We start from the raw sequence: 25,744 nt of genomic DNA, 5'->3' as shown, positions 1-25,744 counted from the left end.
AGCTGGTAACTAGGGGAGAATAGGTCACGTGACCAATGCGCGACACGGGGGCGGTGCTACCTGTTGCCGCAGTGCATCACGGGATAAACTGGGCCTCTACGGAGCACGTGACAGCAACACACCGTTTCATACGTAGAAAAACTGCCAAAACCTGACCAACAGCTTCAAAAAAACACAGCTGATTGACAACTTAAAAAAAATACCCTGCTTTTCTTATCTTTTGGTGAGTAAGTATGCCCAAAATTCTTTCACTTGCATCAGAAAGCAAAAACATTAAGTGCATTAAAGCCTGGAAGGGGGGGGGGGGGGGGGAATAAAGTATGAGTATGAGAGGGGTCCAGGCTTTCCATCGATAATGACGCATTCTGGTTAATGATAATTATTGTTAACACTTCACAATTTATTAAACAGAGTAAAAACGTAAATGCCATTTGGATTTTCAGTAGATCAATCAGACCATCACTTCCATAGAAGTTACCTCAACAGTCGCTCCCCCCACAACCAATATTGACTCCTGCTTTCCCCTCCCTCGGCTCACAAAGCACTGAAAGGCCATCGACCTGAAACGTTAACTCTTTTTCTCTCTCCACTGATGCTGCCTGACCTGCTGAGTTTCCAGTATTTTCTGTTTATAGCTCAGTTCGCCCATTTAACTTGCCTATTTTTACGCATTTCCTCCAACTCTCCCAGTTGACACAGGCACTCTCCCTCCTCTCACCACCTCCCACTAAGGGGCTGGATTGGGGTTTTGGCAGCACTGTCATGGAACGTAGTCATGATGTGGAGATGCCGGTGATGGACTGGGGTTGACAATTGTAAACAATTTTACAACACCAAGTTATAGTCCAGCAATTTTATTTTAAATTCACAAGCTTTCGGAGATTTTCTCCTTCCTCAGGCAAATGTGGGATTAAGCTAGAGAGCTCTTTTTCGGCCAGCACGGACACAATGGGCCGAATGGCCTCCTTCTGTGTCGTAACTTTCTAAGATTCTATATAAATGCAATTTCTTTCTTCCAATGTGGTTGATTTGAGGAAGGAGAAAATCTCCGAAAGCTTGTGAATTTAAAATAAAATTGCTGGACTATAACTTGGTGTTGTAAAATTGTTTACAATGGAACGTAGAAACAGGAGTAGGCCATTCAGCCTCTTAAGTCTGTTCTGCTATTCAGTTAGATCGTGGCTGATCAGTATTTTAATTCCATCTACTCGCCTTGGTTACGTAATCGTTAATACCCTTGCCTATCAAAAATTTTATCAATCTTAGTTTTAAAATTTTCAATTGACCCCCAGCCTCAACAGCTTTTTTTTTGGGGGGGGGGGGGGAGAAGAGTTCCAGATTTCCACTACCTTTTGTGTGAAGAAGTGCTGCCTGACATCACCTCTGAACGGCCTAGCTCTAATTTTAAGGTTATGTCCCCTTGTTTATAACTTCCAACCTTTTGTAGATAAAGATAATGTCCTTGAGATAAAGGCCAACATTCCATTAGACTTTTAATTATTTTTTGTACCTGTGCACTAGGTTTTAGGGATTTCTGTACTTGGACCCCCTAAATCTCTGCTCATCCATAGTTCCTAGCTTCTCACCATTTAGAAAATACTCTGATCCATCCTTCTTAGGTCCAAAGTGGATGACCTCACTCTTCCCCACATTGGATTCCATCTGCCACAGTTTTGCCCACTCACTTAATCTATCAATGTCCCTTTGCAACTTTCTGCTCCTATCTGCACTATTCACTGTACCACTAAACTTGGTATCATCAGCAAACTTGGATATGCGGCTCTCTATTCTTTCATCTAAGTAATTTATAAATATAGTGAAAAACTGAAGCTCTAGTACAGATTCCTGGGGGAAATCACTGGTCGCATCCTGACAATTTGAGTACGTACCCATTATCCCTACTCTCTGTCTCTGGGTGATGTAGGGATTTGCAGCAGAATGAGGGGAAAGAAAGAGTCTTGAGGATTGGTAGTACAGAGGGGATGATCCTCTGATTCAACAGAAGTTGGGCATCCTGGCTTTCGCAGCAGTATTGAGGTTTAGGACCACACAAGGGTGGAATGTGGGATTTGGCAACACTGGATGAATTAGTAGAAGGGAAGAATTTGAAAATAAGTTTGGAGATCTCCCCAGAGATTATGAAATCAATGCTCTTTGACTGGCTTTTGGAAAATAAATTACTCTTTTCAAACAGTAACAGTAAATAAATGCAAATTGCATATTTACAGAACTAGTACATATATTTCATATTAAACAATATCAAACAATCACAAATTCATGCTTTACTATGTTTACATTTGGGCATTAGGTGTGGGGGAGGAGATATCTAGTGATAATATTTGAAAAATTAATGATTCCCTTAGTAACTGCAGCTGTACAAACAATCTTCCTGTAAACAGTGATTGCTTATATTTGAGAAGTCAGTACTCTAATCAGGTGTTTTTGTCTGTTAGATTGTCTTTCTGAAGAAAAAATAAACTAATTGCTTTCACATGAAACTTAAATTCTTCCTGTTTTGGAAAAACAAATGAGTTATAGTGATAAAAGATATGTTTGTACTGGGAAATATAATTATACTTTCTGTAAACAATAATATAAATTGAAAGCACTGCTGGCACAATCACTGTCAAGACTTTTAAACTTTTAAAATGTATTTAAAATGTAAAATGTATTTTGCACCTAGTTTCTGGCATTTTCTGAATGTGCCAGTCTTGCTGTTAATCATGAACATTTGTAGATTTTGCATCAATAAAAGTCCTAAATTTAATGTGTTTATTAGAAAAAATGCAAGTACTCCACACTTTTCCACTACAATTCATGGGGCAAATAGGTAGTCTGTGAAGTAAAAAATTAATGACTTAATAGTTAAAATGTGAAATTTTACCTGAACAAAGCTGCTAAAATTCATTCTCCATTTGGTTTCTAAACAATTTGGAAAAAAAACCCATGAAGGAAGAATCTTCAAGATGGACACAGAGAATCAGCCTGATGCATTCGGAGATAATCTGCGCATACTTAGAATGTAGCATCCAAGGAATTGCAAGCACAGAGTAATAATGGTAGGGAAAATATCAATTGTAAGCCAAAGCTTTTGAGAGGCTGAGGCTTTGACTTTAAAACAAAAACAAATCTATGAGTAAATTTAATGTCATTGTAAAATATAACTTTTTGATGTTTTTATTTTGTTTAAAACCCCATCACCCTCATCACCATTGACTTACATTGGCTCCGTCCCTTAATGCAGTGAATTTCATCCTTAACTTCAAATCCCAACAAATGCCTCACCTTTTTTCTGCAACCAACTCTGGTCTTTGGTCCATTAAGTCAGGCGACTGCAAACTTGACTGCACCTGGCACACAAGCGGTCTGGTCATTCATTGTCAGATCTGGTTTAATTATGTCAAGTATTATCCCGCCACTCTAAAATCCTTAAACTACTCGAGGATTATGCTGGAGGACAAAGACAACTGAACATTCCTTTCTTCCATGACTTACTGCCCCCTTCATCCTTGTAAGAATATAGATATGTTTTTAAATTATTTTAATATAGAACGAAGACAGAAAGGCAGAATTGGTTTAAACTGTGTGCTGAATCAGACAGGCTTCTTAATCACAGCAAGGGGGAGTTTTAAGAAGAAATTTTGATTGCCAGTCTAGATGAGTGAACTTTCCTTTGCAATAAAGATTGGAAGAAATAAGACATTGGGGGTGGGGGGGGGTAACAACTAATAAAGTGAATGACAGCAGTTGTGTCAAAAGGATGTATGATGATATATGATACCCACATTTGCCATAGTAATGAAATACTAATAAGAATGCAACTCACAAACTCAGTGGAAACTGGCTAGCTTCAATGAGAGCTACCATGAACACGCCGGGATTGGCATTGCTCATGATTCCCAGGAAGTTCTTTGCACACAAGTTTCTGGATGTAGGACTACGTGTACTGCTTTGAATGTAGCCTTAAGATGAATGTTTTGAAACAATAATAAATGAAGTTAATTGGCAGACATATTACAGTCTCTAGCTTTACTAGAGGGGCTGTATGGCCTACTCCTGTTCCTATTTCTTATGTTCTTTACAAATCTGATATTAAAAAGGTTAAGGAATTAATTATCCAACAATCCTCACCCAATACCAAGTGCAAAGAACTCATGGACTTCTTCATCTGCAAGATCAAGAACATTTGTGCAACTGCCGTGACTAGTTCTTCCCCCAATCTCTAACCTCTCTTCAGTCCCCTACTCACTCTATTCCTGAGGCCGTGCATTTTTGCAATTTCTCCTCTATAAATTCCTGCCTGCTATAAGCTCTCCTGGTCTATGAGACCCATCTCCCGCTTCCCTGATCCCCTCCCTACTCAGCTCCTGACCACTCAACTCTCCGTAGCCAATGGCTCTTTCCTCAGGCATTGTCCCTATCCCTTTGCCTGCCATCATCACACCGCCCCCCCCCCCCCCCCCCCGCAAAAAAAAATCCATCCTCAACCATTTGCCTTCTCAAACCACCATCCCCATCTCCAAACTCCTGTTCCTCTTCAAGGTACCATCATTCTCACGGCTCTGTTCCCCTCTCCCAAAATTCAGTTCAAATCCCTCCAGTCCAACTTCCACTCTTTTCAAAGCATCGAAACAGCCTAACCAAAGTTTTGAATGACATCCTGTATAACTATGACCGTAGTGCATTATCCATCCATCAACTGCGTTTTGTACATTTGACTACACTACCCTCCTCCAATGTTTCTCCTGTCATCCAGCACTGGGATTGCTTTGCATGGTTTCATTGCCATCTAGCCGAACGCAGCCACTGCACCTCCTGCTATAGCTTTTCTTCCCTCTCCTCTATCGCCACCTTCCGAGTGCCCCAAGGATCTATTCTTTATCACCTCTTCCTCATCCATATGCTGCCTCTCACAGCCTCTGTGCTGTCAGACTGTTGACCACCATCAAGTTTTGGATGAGTCATAACTTACTCCAGCTCAAAATCGATAAGTCGGAAGCCATCAACTTCAGACCTCACCACAAACTTCCACTCCCTGGCCACCTTCTTGGAATGAACCAGTTCACTGACAATCGTAGATGTCCTGTTCAACCCCACACCCTATCCATCATCAAAACCGCTTACATCAACCTCTGCAAGTGTCTGCCTCCATCCCTCCACTGCTGTACTCCTTAAACAAGTCTTTGTCATCTCCCTTCTTATTGTTCTAATGTCCCCTTTGCCAGCCTCCTATCTCCATTAACTCCAATTTATCCAAAGCTCTGTTGCACATATCCTGTCCTACTTACCCATCACCCCCATCCTTGCTGACCACCTCCCTCCCCACTGGCTCCTCGTTTCCTAACTAATTAAATTTAAAATTCTAATTTATTATTGATTTACCCCACCCTATCTCTGTAATCTCCTCCAGTCCCACATTCACTCCTGAACACTTAGTTCCTCTGACTTTGGATTTCTGTGCATTCCCCCCTCTCCTTGCACCCAACTGTTGGTGGCAGCGTTTTCAGCTACCTAGGTCCTACTCTTTGGAACTCTCTTCCTAAACTTCACCTTTCTCTCTCCATCTTTAAAAACCTGTTTGACTAGGCTTTCTGTCATTCCTAATCTTTCCCGTGTGGTTCAGCATCCATTTCCTTTAGCCTATTTGAGAAGTGCTTTGGGATATGTCTTTAGATAAAAAGATGCTTTACAAATGCAAGTCGTTTAAAAAGATTTACGCCCATCCTTCAAAACATTCTTTTAAAAAAATCTTTGCTATTGTTGCCATTAATTTCCTTTTTGGTTTACCCCTGTTCCATCTTATTAATTTAAATACCCCTCCCATGCTGGGAAATGCTAGTTTCCCAGCCTGTTGCATACTTTTGCTTAGCCAGGCAGCTCTGGAGTACCTTAGGCTAATTGTAAGTCATAACTTTGCATCAGAGCTGCCTGGTGTGGAGCCTACTTGAGGTTCTCGCAGTTAGCAAGAAAATTGATGTTTTTAAAAGAAAGTCAAAGACATTTAAGGTAAAGAAATTAAGTTTTCTTCCGTAAAAAGGGGGAGCACTTTGATCACAAAGTACTCCTATGGACTTTCCTTCCACTTTAATACTTAAAACAAATTGGTTAAATTTGTAACAGCAATTGATATGACTGCATATAAAATTCCAACATTACACACAGGAGCTGCATAAAGTTTTGAGACCATAAACCCTGTTTCCAACAGGTGGTTTACCAGAGCCTCAAGTGTACAAAGAAAAGACCCATTCCCAATTAACAGAACTGATGGCATACGGATTCAATTGCAGAAGCGGGGTTCAAGGTATTCACAAAAGGTTACACAAAAAAAAAATCAAACCGATTAGTTAGAATGACCTAATATATTTTGGCTGAATTAGAAATGGCAACAAAATGTACAAATTTCAAAAATGTTCTGAAAGGTACTGCTACATAAATCTACAGATTGTAAGTTTTGGATTTTTTTTTCTATATTCGATATTCTGTCTGCCAAAGAACACAACAATTTAAATTCTAACCCAAGGTGCTGTTGATTGAAAAGACAAAAAAGGTCTCTGCACACAGAAGTAAAGTTTCAACTCAAAACACAATATATATTATCCACAGCAAAGAACTCTGCATCAACTAGTACAAAGATGATTGCAGAACAGGCCCTTTGGTTTTATGTGGATTAGAGTTTCAGTTGAAGAGCTAGCACCAGCACAGGCCAAATGTAGTTTCTATGATTCTATGTTGTTTTAAGAAGTTATGCCACCACAACTCATATTTGTAATCTTATTTTTATTTAAAAACAGAAGGAGCAGAATTTTAATGAATACACACATAGAAGTAAACAATTGGCTCTTAAAAAGTTTAACCACACACATCATTCTAAAATACCGGCAACACTTTTTAAAGTTTATATCTAAATATGAAAATCTGCTTTAGACAAACAGTGAAAATATACAAAACAGCCACACTGTTCCATGAGATTTTTACTGCACAGTTCTTTAAATGAGTTGTTTACTCGGCTGTCGCCCCTTAGAAAGATAACACAAGGAATCATGATATACAACTTTTTAATTTTTTTTAAAAAAAGGGCCCATACCACCAAAAATCATAGCAACGATCAACCATTTTAAGATCTGTTTTAGTACACACATCAGGGGCTTCCCCGATGACACTGTGGGTATATGCACTACCTGGTGTGAGACTAAGCCACATAAATTAGAATGGTCTCGGGTTCAATCGCTTGTTTGTGTTGAGTTGGATGATCTCAGCCAGGATTGCACTGGGGTCATCACAATGGACCACTATCCAGTGTTACCTGGTAGAAATGTTGCCCAAGGACAGAATCAGGTTTAGCTGTGATGGTTCCTCTCTGCCATTCCTTAGTTTCAAAACCTGTGAACACTCATCGTGTGGGCTCACAGGGGAAAAGGCCAAATTTGGCAAGTTTCCAGAAGACTGCCTGCGGCCAAGGAACTGTACCCCAGCAAGAGAAAGTGTCTTGAGGAGGGGAGGAGATTTTTAAAAACTCACAATACATAAGTCAACAAAAGCAAATTAAAAATACTATAATTATGTAACAATTATATATACAAGTTGACAGTTTTTAACCACACATGCTTCATGTCATTAGGGGCCTAAGTTCAAGTCACACCAATGACAGACATTTCATACCTATTCATAACTTTGCTGCTGGTGACAGCATTTTCATACTTGAATAGAGAAGGAAAAAAAGACACGTCTTGTGACAGCACGCCTTCTTGTTGAAGTATGCAGCAGTACATATGGTTTGGTGAAAAAAGAATCAGACAAATGGCAATGCAGAGAGACTGGGCTGCTCTAAAAGTGGGACAGAACAATAGCTGGGATGCTTTCAAGAGTCCTATAAAATATTTACACAACTTTCCATAAATTTTAAGGAATTACACTTTATACATAGTCTAGCTTTTTTAAAAACATTTTTTTGGTTTCCAATAATTGGACGGAATAAGAGCCACTGAATCACACAGGTTTAATAGTAAATTTCAACTTGTGGTTTACAATTTATGGCAAAACAATTTTAGTATTGTGTCCAAGGAGTTATTTTATCAATTTAAAAGTAAATGAACGGTTATTTGTAAGTAGATATTTGCTCCAATATGCAATGGTACAGTACACCACACAGGTGCCTGAAATTTGGTGCATGTGATGTGATGAAAATCAGACATTGAAAATACAGTTCAGTATCATGAAATATAAGTACACCTAGCAAGGCAAAATAACTATGAAAACTGGACATAATATTTGCATTATATTAAAAAGTTAATTTTGGCAATCATACAGGGTCATGGAATAGTTGGATGTGGGTTAGTACAGTGATTCACCAAACAGAGTTCCGGATCACAGCAGTATTGCAAAAGGGAGCCACTAATTACAGGAAGCTCGCCAATAGGAAATATGAGTAAAATCATAAAGCCGAGTTGGTTTTGTGCACACCCAAGCAGTCAGCTCAAAAGCAGCACTGACAGAGCTATGGTCACACATCTTCCACCTTGGAAAAAATGAGTCATGACTCAAAGGGGTAAGAATGAGACATAGCATGAGGGAATGGAGGGGATACTCACTAGCCGGGGGAAGAGGAGAAAAAAAAACAAAACCGCATTCTTGTTCAATTAAAATAAACCTCTGAGGTAACATCATACTTTAGATTATGATAACTAATAGGGCTTGTATTAAAACATTATGTTCAGGTATTCAAATCTTGAATGTACACCTTATGTTTTACAGCTGTAATTATGCTATATTATCTTCATATGAACTATTGTGCTGAATGATGCTGCAGGTCAAACATATCCATTACATCATTCAGTACACGGTCCACTGAAAGTATACTAAGGGAGGAAACATGAATAACAAAGTGGGATGTGCAAAAATGCTGGTACGATATTCTATAAGATTCATAAATGAAATATTTGGAACTTTTTAAATAAGGAATTTAAAATGTTTGCCATTAGCATTTCACATCTGAGGTTTACTTCACTCATTGTATAGGAGGAAAACAAAACAATTTACTTGGATTAACTTGACTAATAGCAGGCTCAAGCACATGTTAAATGCTCAATGTGGCAAGTTCCAATAATCTGTAAAATTAATAAGATTATGTGCAAAGAGTGCACCTTTTATATTAAAGAACAACTGCGGCACAGTGATAAATGATGATAGTGCCACACTTAAATCCTAAATCAGTAATTTTTGTTGTTGAAATAAGCCTACTTACAGCACTCTTTTGTAGAGCCCGCATATATCCATTTAAAAACAGTAGATGTACGAGTGAAAAAATTCGTCACAATTCATGGTACTTATGCCTACATTCAAATTCTCCTTTTTCTACAACAATATTTTTTTCATTCAAGTAATTCTTGAAATATATCTCACTGTAATGGGACTTTTCATTTTAACAGGGGCATTATTGCATTCATAGTTCCCTATGTTACATGGGTGTGATCTCAACAGAATTAACATCAATAAAAGTTAGAGACAGTAATACAGCACCTTTGTAAATATATTCTATTTAAAAAGGAGCACACATACATGTAAGGACTGAAATTCAGTGGTGGCTATGTGTGTAACTATTAAGGTTCACAAAGTGCTCTTTTTCTAATAAAAAAGTTGCAAAAACAATTTATGGGAAATGGAGATATTTTATATCTGGAGACAATTAATTGATAATTTATTCATAAGTGTGAATGTAGTTTACGTCCTTTTTTTCTCCTTTGTAATCTTACAGGCCACATGCACTTGACTTACTCAGGACAACTGGAAATATTTCCAGTGCCTTTACCTCTATAGCTAACTAATAAAAGGGAAAAGCAAAGGTGCACTGATTCAAGTTCAAAATCCAGGCAATTTGTAGATTTAACAGCCTCATCTCTATTTAGATTGATGTACTTACTATTTAAAAAAGGATGCATACAAAATAAGCAAGAGAGACAAGAATCTTGTGTGGACAAGAATAATTTTGTGACAGATTTAATTTGGAAATTATACAAAAATAGCAGAGAATGCATTTAACAAGAGCAGTATAAAGGTGAAATATTGGTGCCACCTTATCTTTCTATTAACAGGATGCCATACTTTAGGACGAATTTCAAGGCCAAGGTTAAGAAGAAATCCAATAGCTCTGTTAAACATTTGAGGAGTTTTGATAAGGTAATTTAGAAAATCTATTTCCACTGGTCAGTAACTGGAGAGCATAAATTTATGTTCACCACTAGAAGAACAAAGAGAAGTTAGGTGAATTTTTTTTTAAATGCAGAGGCTTACTACGATATGGACTATACCAACAAACTGTGGTGGAACGACAATCCAGAACTGCTTTTAAAAGGGAAATAGATAAATATCAGTAAAAGAAAAATTTGAAAGAGCAGGGAAATAGGACTAAGTGGATAGCTTTTTCAGAGCTTGCACAGGTACAGTGGGCCAAGTGGCCTCATTTCTGTGCTGTAAAGTTTTATTCTGTAGCCCTGAGGTTTATTTCTTATAGTCTGGATACCTTGACTACTTTGGTGCCTGCATGGTCTTCTGTTCATTTACTAGAATTTAGCTAATAAAAAGGCAGTTTGCATTGTACAGGAAAAGGGGAAAAATATACACTCTAAAGGAAATGGACCATAGATCAAATTTCCAGTCAGGGCACATCTGACAGTCACAAACATTAGGCATGTACTGCACATCTCATCCATAGTTTGTCAACACAGAGTCCTAGCATGAGAAGTTAATTTCTTGCTTTAATTACCTTAAAAAGACACCACCTGTTTTGAACTGAAAAGACACTGGTATGAAACACTGCCACAACAGCTCAAAGGGAATATTGTCACGATTTCTGCCTCTTTTTTGGTGGCTCTTCATCAGAGCTGCTAATACTACTACTAGAACTAGAGTCAGAGTCCGAATCAGAGGAAGATGTTTCACTTGATGATGATGTTGAGGAGGATGAGGAGCTGTCAGTTGATGAACTGTCATCATCACTGCTGCTGCTTTCTGACGAGGAGGAATTGGATGTTGTTTCGCTGTCTGAAGATGAATCAGTGGAAGAAGTACTGCTACTGCTGCTACTAATGCTCTGAGACCTTGAAAGGAAGAATGAATATCCAGGACAGTTAATTCCTTATTCTTGTTCTACAAACAATGTAGCCATTGTTTGTCATGTAAAATCCCCTAACTGGATATAGTACATGTATTAAGGGAGCATGCTTTTTATGTCTGTCTGCCTGCACTTTTAATTAAGGAGTTTTTTTTTGCCATTAGTTTCGAGAGAATTGTTCCAATGTTCTTTTCTAAAATGAAACATTTTATAGACTGTGGTTAGAGTCCTTTCCTTGTTGCAGTAGCACACGAAAGAACTCAAGATTCCCCACCCTATAGATGTGAGGAATTGAGAGTTATGGCTTGCAAAAGAAAAAAAGTCCTATTACAAATGTTTCATTTTTTTTTAAGTTCAGAAGAGGAGTTTATATAGTTTAGAAGCCAAATTTTAAAATAAAACCCTATTGAATCAAAGTGACAAATTGCTAGGTCTGGGAAAAGTCTACCACTTCAACAGATAACTGCATATTCTGTTGACTGTAAAGTTCAACACAGGTATCAGCAATTTAAGACTTGCATGTCACATCTCTCAAGTCACTCGACTGCTCAGATATGATGCCAATTTAACGTGCACTACGGCACATTTTGTAGAAGGGCTCGGAGTTCTCCGGTGTCCTGTCAACATTTATTCTCTCAACCAAAAACAGATTATCTGTTCATTTAACTAACGTCCATTTGTGGGACCTTGCTATGTGCAAATTGGCTACACTTCAAAAGTGCTTCATTGGCTGTGAAGCCCCCTGGGACATTGTGAGGTTGTGAAAGATGCTACATATATGCAAGTTCATTGTTTTTCTTTTGACCATTAAAGCATCACTGATTCAGGAGGAACTTAGTTTTAGAAATACAAGTTTTGACTAACACTTTATCCACTACAGCCAAACCCACCTGAAAGTCTACTTAGTTGAAGTTCAAGTGACAAGCAATACTTACCGATGATTACTATCTATCTAAACCTCCAAAGCTGGTGTATTAGGTGTACATTAGACAGGTTTGACTTGGATGGTCAAGACAAGAACAAACACAAGGTCCATTATAGATTTTAAAATGGTACTTTTCTTCCCATGAGTGAAACTGGAAAGTACTGGAAATACACAGCAAGTCGATCAACATTTGTAATGAGAAAAAATAGGTTATGATTTTTCAGAACTGAAAGATAAAACGGCAAATTTTTTCAGGATAATTCACATTTACTTAAGTGTCCGGATAAGACATAACCCACCTTTTCTCATTACAGATGATGATGACCTGTGTATTTCCAGCATTTTCTATTTTTATTATAGATTCCAAGTTTTTCTTTTTCTTTTGTGGGAGAAAAGTTTGTCTAGTGGTTTTTCATCTACTGTTTCATCTATAACACTCAAAAGTGTGAAGAGTCTGTTTCATTGTGTTCACTTACTTTGATTAATTCCGGTAGTGCTATTATGAAATTGTGCTGGAATCAGGACGTCATTAAGTACAAACATATGCAATTGACAGACAGGAAAAAAAAACAGCTGGTCCACTGAACCTGTTCCACAGTCACATTGCAATTATGCATCGAGACTCTAAGCTCCCACCCAGTAGTAGCCACATAATCTCCTAAGAGGCAAAATAATCAGAAAAAACAGCATAAGCCAATTCAGGGAAAAATAATTTTGGGAAATCCCTCTCTGAACCCTGATGATAATCAAAACGAGTTCTAGGAGACCACAGTGAAAATGAGGCACATCACGTTAACATTTCACCTACCTTTTGTACAGTGATATCAGCCTCAGCTTGGAACTTGTCCAGCTCCCTTTTAAACATTTGTAGCAATTTGCACAAGCTGGCAATTTGTTCCAGCGATTGATGACCCTCTACAAAAAGGAAAACCTCCTAACATTTTACCTAGTTCTGTGCTTACTTATCAAGCTGACACTCTTCTCCCCCTTCCCATTTCACACTGGCACTGTTCTCCCTTACAATTTCACATTGACACTGTTGTCCCTGCCTTTAGTTTCATGCTGGTACTTTTCTGGCCTCAGCATGGCTCCAGGCTCCTCCCCCTCTCTCAGTATGCATTCAATTACTTGGAACAGCAGTAGAAGGTATGAAATGGCATTGGTGGAGGAAGAAAAAGAGTCAGTTCACAAAGAGTGGAAATTCCTGGTATTGTAATCATTTGGCACACATTGGGGGAAGGGACGGGGAAAGAGCCTATGCACACTGGATGGGAATTCCTGTATCACAAGAATTCCCATGCTACAGTATACAGGGGCATTTTGGAACTGGAGTAGGAAGTATGAACTGGCAGCGGTACTGGTGGTTTGGTGGGGGGGCGGGAAACGGTAAAATACAAGTGTTGGGAACCACCCTGAGAGGGTGGGGAGGAGAAGGTTAGGTATATTTTGGGGTCTACTGTCTAAGTATTCTGTGTGGTCCTGGAACCTTAATAGAAACTTAGTGTACTGCAGGTTATGGGAAGAATTATAGTATGTTACAGCACAGAAGGAGGCAATAAGCTCATAATTCTCTGAAGGTTACCTTTTCTTCTTCATCTTTTCTGTAATTCCTTGTCCGCTGTTGAAAGTTAAAACAATTAACTCTTTCGGTTGAACTTTTTATTTTTAATATTAAACATTATATATCTTACCCAATGCATATAATCATGACATCTTCATTTTATATACTGCAGGCTGTAAAGCAAATTTGATACTTTAACAACCCAAAAGTTGAAACATTTGGTGATGATACAAATTTGCATTTTTGGCAAATTTCCAAAAAGAAAATATATTACTTTTGAAAACTGCTTCCACACTGTCCACATACAAGAAAGTAAGAAGTCAATATTAATATGCAGTATATTTCAGCGCGAGTAAAAACAGACAAACTTAAAATGGCCTTTTATTGAGATCGACCACAATGGCTAAAGCAGAGCTGAATTAAGAATTCTTGGGCCGCTGGGCACGAAGAACATTCGGGGCTCCTCTGCAATTCCAGGAACCCCCCCCCCACCTCCCGGATCCATTAATGCACAAACATGTAGTAAAATGCATGAAGAAATAGGCCCATTGAATATTTACACACTACATTAATAATAAATCACAATATACTATACTGCCCTCTGGCGTGAGACCCATCTTGAGCTGGAACTCTTGGCACCATCGGCCAGTGCATTAATCTGCCCCGATTTAAAATTTGACTAATATAAGTTTTTTAGGCTCTTTAGTTAGACAAACCCATGTTGGTTAGTTCTTCACCAAGTAGCTTATTTTCTGAGTTTTACCTTGATATCCCCCTACAAATTCCAGTCAGGCTCCTGATCACATATTCTAGGCTCTTCACCCATGTCTCAAACTCAAAATTGAAAGTGGCCAGTTGGTATTGGATTTCTGTCAGCCTATCTGACATTAACAAGACTCTTGAGAAGGAACTCAATAGCTTTTTCTTTCTCCCACCCCCTCCTCAAAAAGTAATAGCTCTTACAGCAGAATGGTTCTCTGGCAACCCCTAACCCTCTAGTGCATGTTTTATATGTGAGCCTACACAGTAAACATCGCAGGCGATTTGACTGCAATGAACCTCACAGCCAAGCTTCAGCCTGCTCTCACACGATGTCTGCACATTCAGTTTCCAGCAGTGGTAGTTGGATAAAGATCAGAAATGCAAATCTTGCTTGATTTTTCCCCCCTCCCCAGCCTGGGGACACAGAAGTCAATTGTAGTTTCCCCACTACTACAACCTCGGCTATCAATTCACTCAGTACAGACTAGGGATCAAACCGGGATCTTTCTAGTCTGCATGCCTCAGTACCCCACACAATGCAGTGCGTTAATCCACTGAGCTATTGAGGAAACAGTTTTTAATAGCAAAACACACACACCTTGCTGGCAAAGCTAATTTATTTTGTTTCTCTTTCAAAGTCTTCTTTAATTGCACTGTTCGTGATGGTCTATGTAGATATTTCCGTTTTCCAGTGCACTCATAGGTCCAGTGACCATATTCTAAACATTTTTGACATCGAACATGTTGTTTATTAGCTTCCCTAAAACACACAGAAACCAGAATACAGAAAGTATTAATTACCACAGTTATAGTCATATTATAGAGCTAATACAGCAAACACAATGTTTAACTGATTAATTTAACGGGCTTTATCAGGAAATATATTTGTACATTGCTATAACTGAACAATTTACACTTTGCTAAAACTGAACTTTAAAGTGCCAGTTTTACCTTTAGGAATAAAAACATTTCAAAGTGATAGCGAAATATAGCCTCATCTCTCTTTAGAGATGTATACTAATTATCCATCTCAGCTGGAATATCAAACCTGATCGTGAAACCCTTTTTGTAGTGTTTAGCTTATGATTATATTTGTTTGCCTGCAGACACTTAGCAGGGAAAACAAAAAGACACTTGATGCAAACAGTCTGTTCACAACTGCAAGGGTAACAGATACAGCATCTGTAATGCTGCAATGCACCCTTCTTATACATTTGCTCCATTTACGCGATTCCCCTGTGTAGCCTTGCCATTACAAATTTTAAAAAAGGAACAAAAAAGTTAGAATGCATAAAATTAAAATTCACTAACAATAATATTTGGCAGCCCCCCATTAAAAGCGATATGCAAAATAATTATATTCAAGTAGAGGAAGGTGAAGGACAGAACGATGTTAAACAAAAACATTGGAACATTAGTAGGCCATTTACCCTTCAAGCCTGTTCCGCCATCCAATGAGATCATGGCTGATCTGTGACCTAACTCCATATACCTGCCGTAGCCCCATATTCCTAATACCTTTGGTTAACAAAAATCTATCAATCTCAGATTTAAAATTAATAATTGAGCTAGCATCAACTGCCGTTTGCAGAAGAGAGTTACAAACTTCTACCACCCTTTGCATGTAGAAGTGTTTCCTAAGTTCACTCCTGAAAGTCCTGGCTCAAATTTCTAGGCTACATCCCCTAGTCCGAGACTCCCCAACCAGCAGAAATCATTTCTCTCTCTCTACTGGTGGCATGGGCGGACACGTGGCAGATGAAATTTAACGCAGAAAAATGCAGAGTGATACATTTCGGTAGGAAGAACGAGAAGAGGCAATATAAACTAGAGGGCACAACTCTAAAAGGGGTACAGGAATAGAGAGATCTGGGGGTATATATGCACAAATCTTGAAGGTAGCAGGGCAGGTTGAAAAAGCAGTTAAAAAAGTATACGGGATCCTGAGCTTTATAAATAGATGTGGAGATGCCGGTGATGGACTGGGGTTGACAATTGTAAACAATTTTACAACACCAAGTTATAGTCCAGCAATTTTATTTTAAATTCACAAGCTTTCGGAGGCTACCTCCTTCCTCAGGTGAACGATGTGGAAATCATTTCCACATCGTTCACCTGAGGAAGGAGGTAGCCTCCGAAAGCTTGTGAATTTAAAATAAAATTGCTGGACTATAACTTGGTGTTGTAAAATTGTTTACAATTTATAAATAGAGGCATAGAGTACAAAAGTATGGAATTCATGATGAACCTTTATAAATGTAAGGAATCTTACAACACCAGGTTATAGTCCAACAAATTTATTTTAAAATCACAAGCTTTCGGAGATTATCTCCTTCGTCAGATGATTGAATCTGACGAAGGAGATAATCTCCGAAAGCTTGTGATTTTAAAATAAATTTGTTGGACTATAACCTGGTGTTGTAAGATTCCTTACATTTGTCCACCCCAGTCCATCACCGGCATCTCCACATCATGGAACCTTTATAAAACACTGGTTCGGCCTCAGCTGGAGTAGTGTGTCCAGTTCTGGGCACTGCACTTCAGGAAAGATGTGAAGGCCTTAGAGAGGGTGCAGAAAAGATTTACTATATTCATTCCAGGGAAGAGGGACTTTAGTTATGTGGATAGACTGGAGAAGCTGGGGTTGTTCTTCTTGGAACAGAGAAGGTTGCGAGGAGATTTGATAGAGGTATTCAAAATCATGAAGGGTCTAGACAGAGTAGATACAGAGAAACTGTTCGCATTGGCGGAAGGGTCAAGAACCAGAGGACACAGATTTACGGTGATTGGCAAAAGAACCAAAGGTGACATGAGGAAAAACTTTTTTTTTTTTTACACAGCAAGTGGTTAGGATATGGAATGCACTGCTTGAGGGGGTGGTGGAGGCAGATTCAATCATGGCTTTCAAAAGGGAACTGGATAAGTACTTGAAAGGAAAAAATTTGCAGGGCTACGGGGAAAGGGCGGAGGAGTGGGACTAACTGGATTGCTCTTGCAAAGAGCCGGCGTGGACTCGATGGGCCGAATGTCCGCCTTCCGTGCTGTAACCTTTCCACGATTCTACCCTCAGTTCCCCTTAACATCTTGAAAACTTGGATCAAATCATCCCTTAATCTTCTAAATTCCAGGGAGTACAAGCCTAGTTTGTGTAATCTCTCCTCGTAATTTAACCCTTGGAGTCCAAGTATCATTCTAGTAAATCTACGCTGCACTCCCTCCAAGGCCAATATATTCTTCTTAAGGTGAGGTGCCCAGAACTAAACACAGTACTCCAGATCTGGTCTAACCAGGGCTTTGTATAGCTGTAGCATAACTTCCACCCCCATGTATTCTAGTCCTCTAGATATAAAGGCCAGCATTTCATAAGCCTTTTTGATTATTTTCTGTACCTGTCCACGATATTTTAATGATCTATGTACATGGACCCCAAAGTCTCTTTGGACCTCCACTGTTTCGAGCTTTTCACCATTTAGAAGGTACTCTGATCTATCCTTTTTAGATCCAAAGTGGATGACCTCATACTTGCCGTATGGCCCACTCCTGCTCCTACTTCTTATGTTTATCGAATGCCTTGTGGAAGTCCATATAAACAACATCCATAGACATTTCCCTGACCACTACTTTAGTCACCTCTTCAAAAAATTCAAACAGGTTCATCAGGCATGATCTACCCTTTACAAATCCATGCTAGCTCTCTCTGATCAGCTGAAATTTTCAAGGTGTTCAGTCACTCTATCCTTAATTATAGACTCTAGTAATTTCCCGACAAAAGATGTTAGGCTAACTGGTTCATAATTCCTTGGTTTCCCTCTCTCACCTTTCTTAAATAGCGAAGTGACATGGACAATTTTCCAATCTAAAGGAACAATTCCTGAATTAAGAGAGAACTTTGGAAGATTATAGTTAGTCCATCTGTAATGTTCTCACCTATTTCCATGCTATCCTCTTCCTCTACTGTAAACACTGACACAAAGTAATTATTTAACATGTCTGCCATTTCCTTATTTTCATTTACAGTATCACCTCATTTTCCTAATATAATTGTGAAAATTTTTTGTGTTGATGTTGGCATCCCTTGCAAGTTTCTTTTCATACTCCCTTTTTGTAGCTCTTACTATCTGTTTTGTCACCCTTTGCTGTTCTTTGTATTTCTTCCAGTTGCCAGGTAAGGCCACCTGTGACTGGAGGCGGAAGACGTGGGTATGGTTCTTAATGAATACTTTGCGTCTGTCTTCACAAAAGAGAGGGACAATGCAGACATTGTAGTTCAGGAGAAGTGTGAAATATTGGATGGGATAAACACAGTGAGGGGGAAATATTAAGGAGATTAGCATATTTGAAAATAGATAAATCGCCAGGCCCAGATCAGATTTATCCCAGGCTGTTAAGAGAAGCAAGGGAGGAGATAATGGAGGCTCTGACCATCATTTTCTAATCCTCTCTGGCTACAGGCATGGTGCTGGAGGACTGCTAATGTACCATTATTTAAAAAGGGAGAAAGGGATAGGTCGAGTAATTACAGGCCAGTCAGCCTAACCTGTGTGGTGGGCAAATTATCGGAAATAATTCTGAGAGACAGTATTAATCGTCATTTAAAAAGGCATGGATTAATTAAGATGTGGAGATGCCGTGATGGACTGGGGTTGACAATTGTAAACAATTTTACAACACCAAGTTATAGTCCAACAATTTTATTTTAAAATCCACAAGCTTTCGGAGGCTTCCTCCTTCCTCAGGTGAATGTGGATTAATTAAGGACAGTCAGCATGGATTTGTTAAGGGAAGTTAATAAGGAGGGTCGATGAGAGTAGCGCGTTATGCTGTTTCCAGTGGGGTTCTGCAGGGGTCAGTACTAGATCCCTTGCTTTTTGTGGTATATATTAATGATTTAGACTTAAATGTAGGGGCACGATTATGAAGTTTGCAGATGAAACAAAAATTGGCTGTGTGGTTGATAGTGAGGAAGAAAGTTGTAGACTGCAGGAAGATATCAATGGACTGGTCAGGTCGACAGAAAAGTGGCAAATGGAATTCAATCCAGAGAAGTTTGATGTAATGCATTTGGGGAGGGCAAACAAGGCAAGGGAATACACTATAAATAGGATACTGAAGCATAGAGGAACAGAGGCACGTAGAGTGCATATCCACAGATCCCTGAAGGTAACTGGACAGGTAGATAAAGGTGTTTTTAAAAAAAATTCGTTCATGGGATGTGGGCGTCACTGACAAGGCCAGCATTTATTGCCCATCCCTAATTGCCCTTGAGAAGGTGGTGGTGAGCTGCCTTCTTGAACCGCTGCAGTCTGTGTGGTGAAGGTTCTCCCACAGTGCTGTTGGGTATGGAGTTCCAGGATTTTGACCCAGCGACGATGAAGGAACGGCAATATATTTCCAAGTCAGGATGGTGAGAGACTTGGAGGGGAACGTGACTTGGAGGATGGAGTTGTTCCCATGTGCCTGCTGCCCTTATCCTTCTAGGTGGTAGAGGTCGCGGGTTTGGGAGGTGCTGTCGAAGAAGCCTTGGCGAGTTGCTGCAGTGCAACTTGTAGATAGTACACACTGCAGCCACGGTGTGCCTGTGGTGAAGGGAGTGAATGTTTAGGGTGGTGGATGGGGTGCCAATCAAGCAGGCTGCTTTGTCCTGGATGGTGTCGAGCTTCTTGAGTGTTGTTGGAGCTGCACTCATCCAGGCAAGTGGAGAGTATTCCATCACACTCCTGACTTGTGACTTGTGGAAAGGCTTTGGGGAGTCAGGTGGTGGTGAGTCACTCGCCACAGAATACCAAGTCTCTGACCTGCTCTTGTAGCCACAGTATTTATGTGGCTGGTCCAGTTAAGTTTCTGGTCAATAGTGACCCCTAGGATGCTGATGTTGGGGGATTCGCGATGGTAATGCCACTGAATGTCAAGGGGAGGTGGTTAGATTCTTTCTTTTGGAGATGGTCATTGCCTGGCACTTGTCTGGCGTGAATGTTACTTGCCACTTATCAACCTATGCCTGGATGTTGTCCAGGTCTTGCTGCATGTGGGTACGGACTGTTTCATTATCTGAGGGGTTGCGAATGGAATAGAGGAATGCCTTAAGAAGGCATACAGGATACTTTCCTTTATTAGCCAAGACATAGAATAAAAGAGCAGGGTGGTTATGCTAGAACTGTATAAAACACTAGTCAGGCCACAGCTAGAGTTCTGCATACAGTTCTGGTCACCACATTATAGGAAGAATGTGATTGCACTAGAGAGTGTACGGAGGAGATTTACGAGGATGTTGCCAGAACTGGAGAACTTTAGCTATGAGGAAAGATTGGATAGGCTGGGGTTGTTTTCTTTGGAACAGAGGAGGCTGAGGGGAGATTTAATTAAGGTGTATAAAATTATGAGGGGCTAAGATAGAGTGGATAGGAAGCACCCATTTCCCTTAACAGAGAGCTCAATAACAGGGATTAGGCTGAATAGTTTTTTTGCGGCCGGCACAGACACAATGGGCCGAATGGCCTCCTTCTGTGTCGTAAATTTCTATAATCTGTGCTATCTTTTGCATTTTTGTATGCTTTTTCTTTTGGTTTAATGTTGTCCCTCACCTCTTTTGTCATCCATGGCTTTTTTTGGGCAAGTAGAGCTCTTGCCCCTTAGGGGTATAAATTGGCTCTATATCACCTTAAATTCATTTCTGAACACCTTCCACTGATCCTCTGTTGTTTTACCCAGTTTGCTGTGGACAGTCTCTGTCTTATCCCGTTGAAATCGGCCTTACCTAAATTTAGAATCTTAGTAACTGTTACTGGTTTCTCCCCTTCAAACACAAAGTTAAACTCGATCATTACATGATCGCTATTAGATAAATGTTCACGCACTATTAGGCTGTTAACTAAATCTGGCTCATTTCTCATTATTAAATGTAATGTGGCCTGCCCTCTTGTTGGTTCAAGAACATATTGCTGCAGAAAGCCGTCCTGAACACAAGAAACTCGTTACCTTTCTGACATGAGCTCGTCTGCTTATCCTAATCAATATGAAAGTTAAAATCCCCCATTAAAACCACTCTGCCTTTGCTACATGCTTGTTTAATCTCTGCATTTATACATTCTGCCACTTCACAGCTGCTACCTGGGGGCCTATACACAACTCAGACGACAGTCTTAAATCCTCTATTTCTTAATTCTACCCATAAACTTTCCACAGCCTGCTTACCTTCCGTTATATCTTCTCTTATCAGTGAAGTAATTTCATCCTTAATAACAAAGACTACTCCTTCCTATAGACCTTATAACCTGGTATATTCAGTTCCTAGTCCTGACCATCATGCAGCCATGTCTCAGTAATGGCTACTATGTCGTACCCCCAAGTTAAATTTGCACCTGTAATTCATTCAATTCGTTCTTTATACAAACGCACGGAGTATAAGGAATGCTTATTTGGGCCACACACCCTGACCTATCCTTCTGCTCCAATTTTCTCTCTCCTGATTTAATTACTTTTAGTTTTCCCTTTACCTGTCGTGCCTAAAGCACAATTTCTGACTACTGCTCTACTCTCTTCCTTTTCGTTTGTTTTAGAATTATTTATACTACCTTTTCCACCTGAGCCCTCCCCCCCTTTTACTAGTTTGTGACCACCCTATTTATCCTTTGCGCTAGGACCCTGGACCCAGCCGGTTCAGGTAGAGCCCGTTCCAACAGTGCAGTTCCTTCCTGTCCCAGTACCCCATGAAATGGAACCATTCTTTCCCACACCACTCCCTCAGCCACATGTTCACCTCCCTAATCTACTTATTCCTTCGCGAATTTGCACGTGGCTTGATTAAGAGTCCAGGACCTTGAGGTCCTGTTTTTTTTATATTGCTCCTGGTACTCTGAATAGGACCTATTCCTACTCTTTCCTACGTTGTTGGTCCCAACATGGACCACAATGACAAGATCCTCCCCTATATCCTTTCAAGTCAGTTCGAGATGTACCTTGCCCTGACACCAGGTAGGCAACATACCGTGTGGGACACTTGGTCCTGCTTACAAAGGATGCTATATGTCCCCTAATTATTGAATCTCCTACAACTACGTTACACTCCTCCTCTTTCCCCCCCCACCCCCTTTGGACAGTCTCCTGTTCCAAGATGCCATGGTCAGCATTCTGGCTGTCCTTTCGACAGTCTTTATCATTAGCAAGCACATTGTATCTGTTGGATAGGATCAGTTTCTGCGGATTCTTGTTCTCTATCTCACCTTGGTTCCACTTACTCTACACTAATCAGTCACACCAACCCCGTTCTGATCCTGTACCTCTCTTCGAGGTGTGACCGAGGTCTAAAGCAAACTGTCCAGATACTCCTCCCCCTCCCTTGTGTGTCGGAGTGCCTCCAGCTCGCACTCTAGCTCAATGACTCGGAGCTGGAGAGATTCAAGGCGGAGACATCTACTGCAGATCATAAGATGTGTTGGCTTGGGACATTCTCACTGTCCACAAGCTCCCACATACTGCAGTCCAGACACATAACCTGCTCTGCCATATCTTAGTCTATATTTATTTATATATAGTTACTTTTTAGTCTGTTTTGGTTTTTTTGCTTTTTTAAAAAAAAATTAGCACCTCCTTCCCCCTCTACACCTAATTCCCACTCTCAACAAATTCTTAAGTTCCCACTCGGTTCACGATCCACTCTGTTTCAGCAGATAACCTAATTTATACACCTTTTGAGAACATCAGTTATAACTGCTTAATCAGCTTCCAGCTCACAGTAATCATCCCCTATTCAGGCAATCACATACAGCTGATTGACTTAACTGCTTCTGAATTGCATTTTCTGTTAACAGTTAACTAACTTGCAGTTTCTTTTAAAGTTCTAAGTTAAATTTTAATTTCAATTCACCCACTACTTTACCAGATTCCCATTCTCACCAAATTCTCAAGTTCCCACTCGGCTCACGATCCACTTTGTTTGCAATGTGCTCTGTGCAGAATTTTTCTCTCACGTGATTATCACTTTAAAAGATACCTACAAAACAAATCCATTTCTCCCCATTGCTATTAAATTCACCCTAGACTTTCTCTGCGTGATACTAGCTCATATAATTTGCTGCTTTCAATTTACTTGAAGGAAACGCATGGTACAACAGACGTTAACTATTCCACATAGTTAGAGGCCACCTGTTATTACTTTCACGAGGGTTAATAATCCGCCTTCATTACTGAGTAAGTTTATTTGCTTTAAAAGCAAGGGGGGGGAAAGAGAATCCCTCTTCTAAAAATGATGACCTCATACCACAGCATATGGTTTCTGTTGTCCAAAAGCAAAAGCAGTTTGTTAGCACAAACATCTTTTCATACAATTTAAGGTTTAGTGAGCTTATCCACCAAGTACCTGTGCTATACAAAGCAGGAAAGTTCCAAGTTCAATCCTTCAGCTAGGTATTGGAAGGAAGGTGTGGCAGTGGAATCATACCCCTACAAGAAGTTATTATTTTGGAGGGGAGGGAGTAAATTGACATGGAGGTGGAGGTTAAACTACACAATACTCTGGTCAGACTACATCTTGCGTACTGTGTCCCAAGAAACAACGGAGTCAAGGTGTTCAAGCACTTGAGGCAGTGCAGAGAAGAACCATGGGGTTAATCCCTAAGAGCTCTGAGTTATAAGGAATAACTGAAGAAACTTGGGGGTTTTTTAGCCTGGAAAGGAGGCACCTGAAAGATGATCATCTTGAGGTATACAAGATAGTTAAGGACATGGAAAAGGTAAATCAAAATATTACTTTGTTACATTGCAAGAGTAGGACAAGGGATCATGTGTTAATCTGGAAGGTAAATTTAAGACTCGAAGTTATTTTTCACAGTGATCAATACATAGATGGTTAGATAGCATTACGGAGGCGCAAACCCTGGAATCAATTACATGCTGCAATGTTAATGTCAGGTCTTTCTGGATGGATGAACTAAGATGGGTTAAATGGTCATCCTCATCTGTAATTATGTTGTGATTTTACAAAAAGTCTAATACAATTACTTACAATCTATTGTTAAAGCAAATAAACTTACTCAGTAATTGGTTAACAACTAACCACGGCTACACAGAATAGCATTGGGAATTTGAGCAGAGAGATCACAGTTGTAAAACACTTCTGGAAAGTGCTTTCCCACCCATAAAGCTTGTAACAATAATGATGCACAAAAAAACCAAGATTGTTCACTTTTATGCCTAGGAAGTGAATAGGAGCAGAAAAAAAAGTCAGATCATCTCAACAATTCTAGTTTGTACAAAATTTGCAGGGATTGTTAAGAACGGAGTATGGCCTTTTTTGAGAAACATAACATGTTACAAACTTATTGGAACCAGCTTTAAAGAAACAGGGACAGAAAGATTTATCAATTTTTATTAGGAATGACACGCACTTACTCTGGTTTAAAATACAGTTCATTAACGTATGGAACTCTTAAAAGTACTTCATATTTAAGCGAGTTTGTCCTGTGTCCAACGCTTTATGATGATAAATTTCACTCCTGAAATTTCCTTCACGACGACAATCCTGCCCGAAATAAACTACAGTATCTTTCCTCGCCGTCTCTATAAACAAGTGGAACTCAGCCACTCTGCATTTCAAATACGAAACATTTTGTGTGTCGCTGGCGCATCACTGAGGCCTGGGCTAAAGGTGGAACCTGCTTCACTTCCACCATGCGCTGTCTAACTTCGAAGCAACCCACCCAGATATTTGAAAGCCATCACAGCGGTCGTTTCCGTCCCAGTCAACTAACCATCACGGTTAAAACATCGGCTTCTGTGCTCTGAATACTTACGCTTGCCTGCGAGCGATCAATCTGTGCATAGGCGTCGCCATCTTGACTTCCCGAAATGCACCAGTCCGTCACTAAGCAACAATCCTGAAGGCCCCGATCAACCCTGGCCTGTGAAAAAATTGCTCAAACACTCTGTATACTTGCTAAGAGAAGACTATTCAGTGGTGTTTTCAAAAAATCTCACCTCTATACTGTTCATACTGTTTTTAAAATTAATTTGCGGATGGTCTTTGTTTTGGCCAAAAATTATTCTATTTAATTAGTACCTCCCAAAGTGTGTATATATTTTATTAACGGAGTTACTATTGACGCCACAGCTCTGTACCATGCGATTGACACCGTACGATTTAGGGGTTGGGGTTGGGGTTAGGGTTACGTTTAGGATTTAGGGTTGGCATAAGGTTCAGGAGTTGGGGTTAGGTTGTCAGGGTTACTGTTAAGTTTAGGGGTTAGCATTCGGGTTACTGGTTCGTGCTGTTGGCAACTAGACACATCCTTTTATTAAACTTGCATAGGGCAAGCATTCCTTTGAAACCTGAAATGGAAGGGTAGACAAAGATGCTGTAATATATTTGGATTTTCAAAAGGCCTTTGACAAGGCA

General features: G+C 39.8%; 1 protein-coding gene across 1 annotated transcript; it reads right to left on the bottom strand.

Annotated features, from left to right (window-relative positions):
• Nucleotides 1-6,757: 6,757 nt before the first annotated feature.
• On the bottom strand, nt 6,758-25,220 carry zcchc10 (zinc finger, CCHC domain containing 10). Its single transcript, XM_067996110.1, has 4 exons — nt 25,143-25,220; nt 14,954-15,115; nt 13,615-13,650; nt 6,758-11,093 (listed from the first exon to the last, which is right to left on the bottom strand). Exons 1-4 carry the CDS (start codon nt 25,181-25,183, stop codon nt 10,838-10,840), a joined length of 495 nt encoding a protein of 164 aa, XP_067852211.1. The 5' UTR covers nt 25,184-25,220; the 3' UTR covers nt 6,758-10,837.
• Nucleotides 25,221-25,744: the final 524 nt, after the last annotated feature.

The sequence above is a fragment of the Heptranchias perlo genome, chromosome 14 (assembly GCF_035084215.1).
Source record: "Heptranchias perlo isolate sHepPer1 chromosome 14, sHepPer1.hap1, whole genome shotgun sequence".
NCBI lineage: Eukaryota > Metazoa > Chordata > Chondrichthyes > Hexanchiformes > Hexanchidae > Heptranchias > Heptranchias perlo.
Note: the sequence above shows the minus strand (reverse complement) of the source record. Positions and strands in the feature narration are given on the sequence as shown.

What these genes read in the sequence shown, in the direction of transcription:
- zcchc10 (XM_067996110.1), bottom strand. Translation starts at nt 25,183, where the DNA reads ATGGCGACGCCTATGCACAGATTGATCGCTCGCAGGCAAGC. An exon ending in TTGATCGCTCGCAGGCAAGC is followed by an intron (nt 15,116 to 25,142) that starts GTAAGTATTCAG and finishes TGTGTGTTTTAG; the next exon opens with GGAAGCTAATAAACAACATG. An exon ending in GAAAAGATGAAGAAGAAAAG is followed by an intron (nt 11,094 to 13,614) that starts GTAACCTTCAGA and finishes CTTCCTTTCAAG; the next exon opens with GTCTCAGAGCATTAGTAGCA.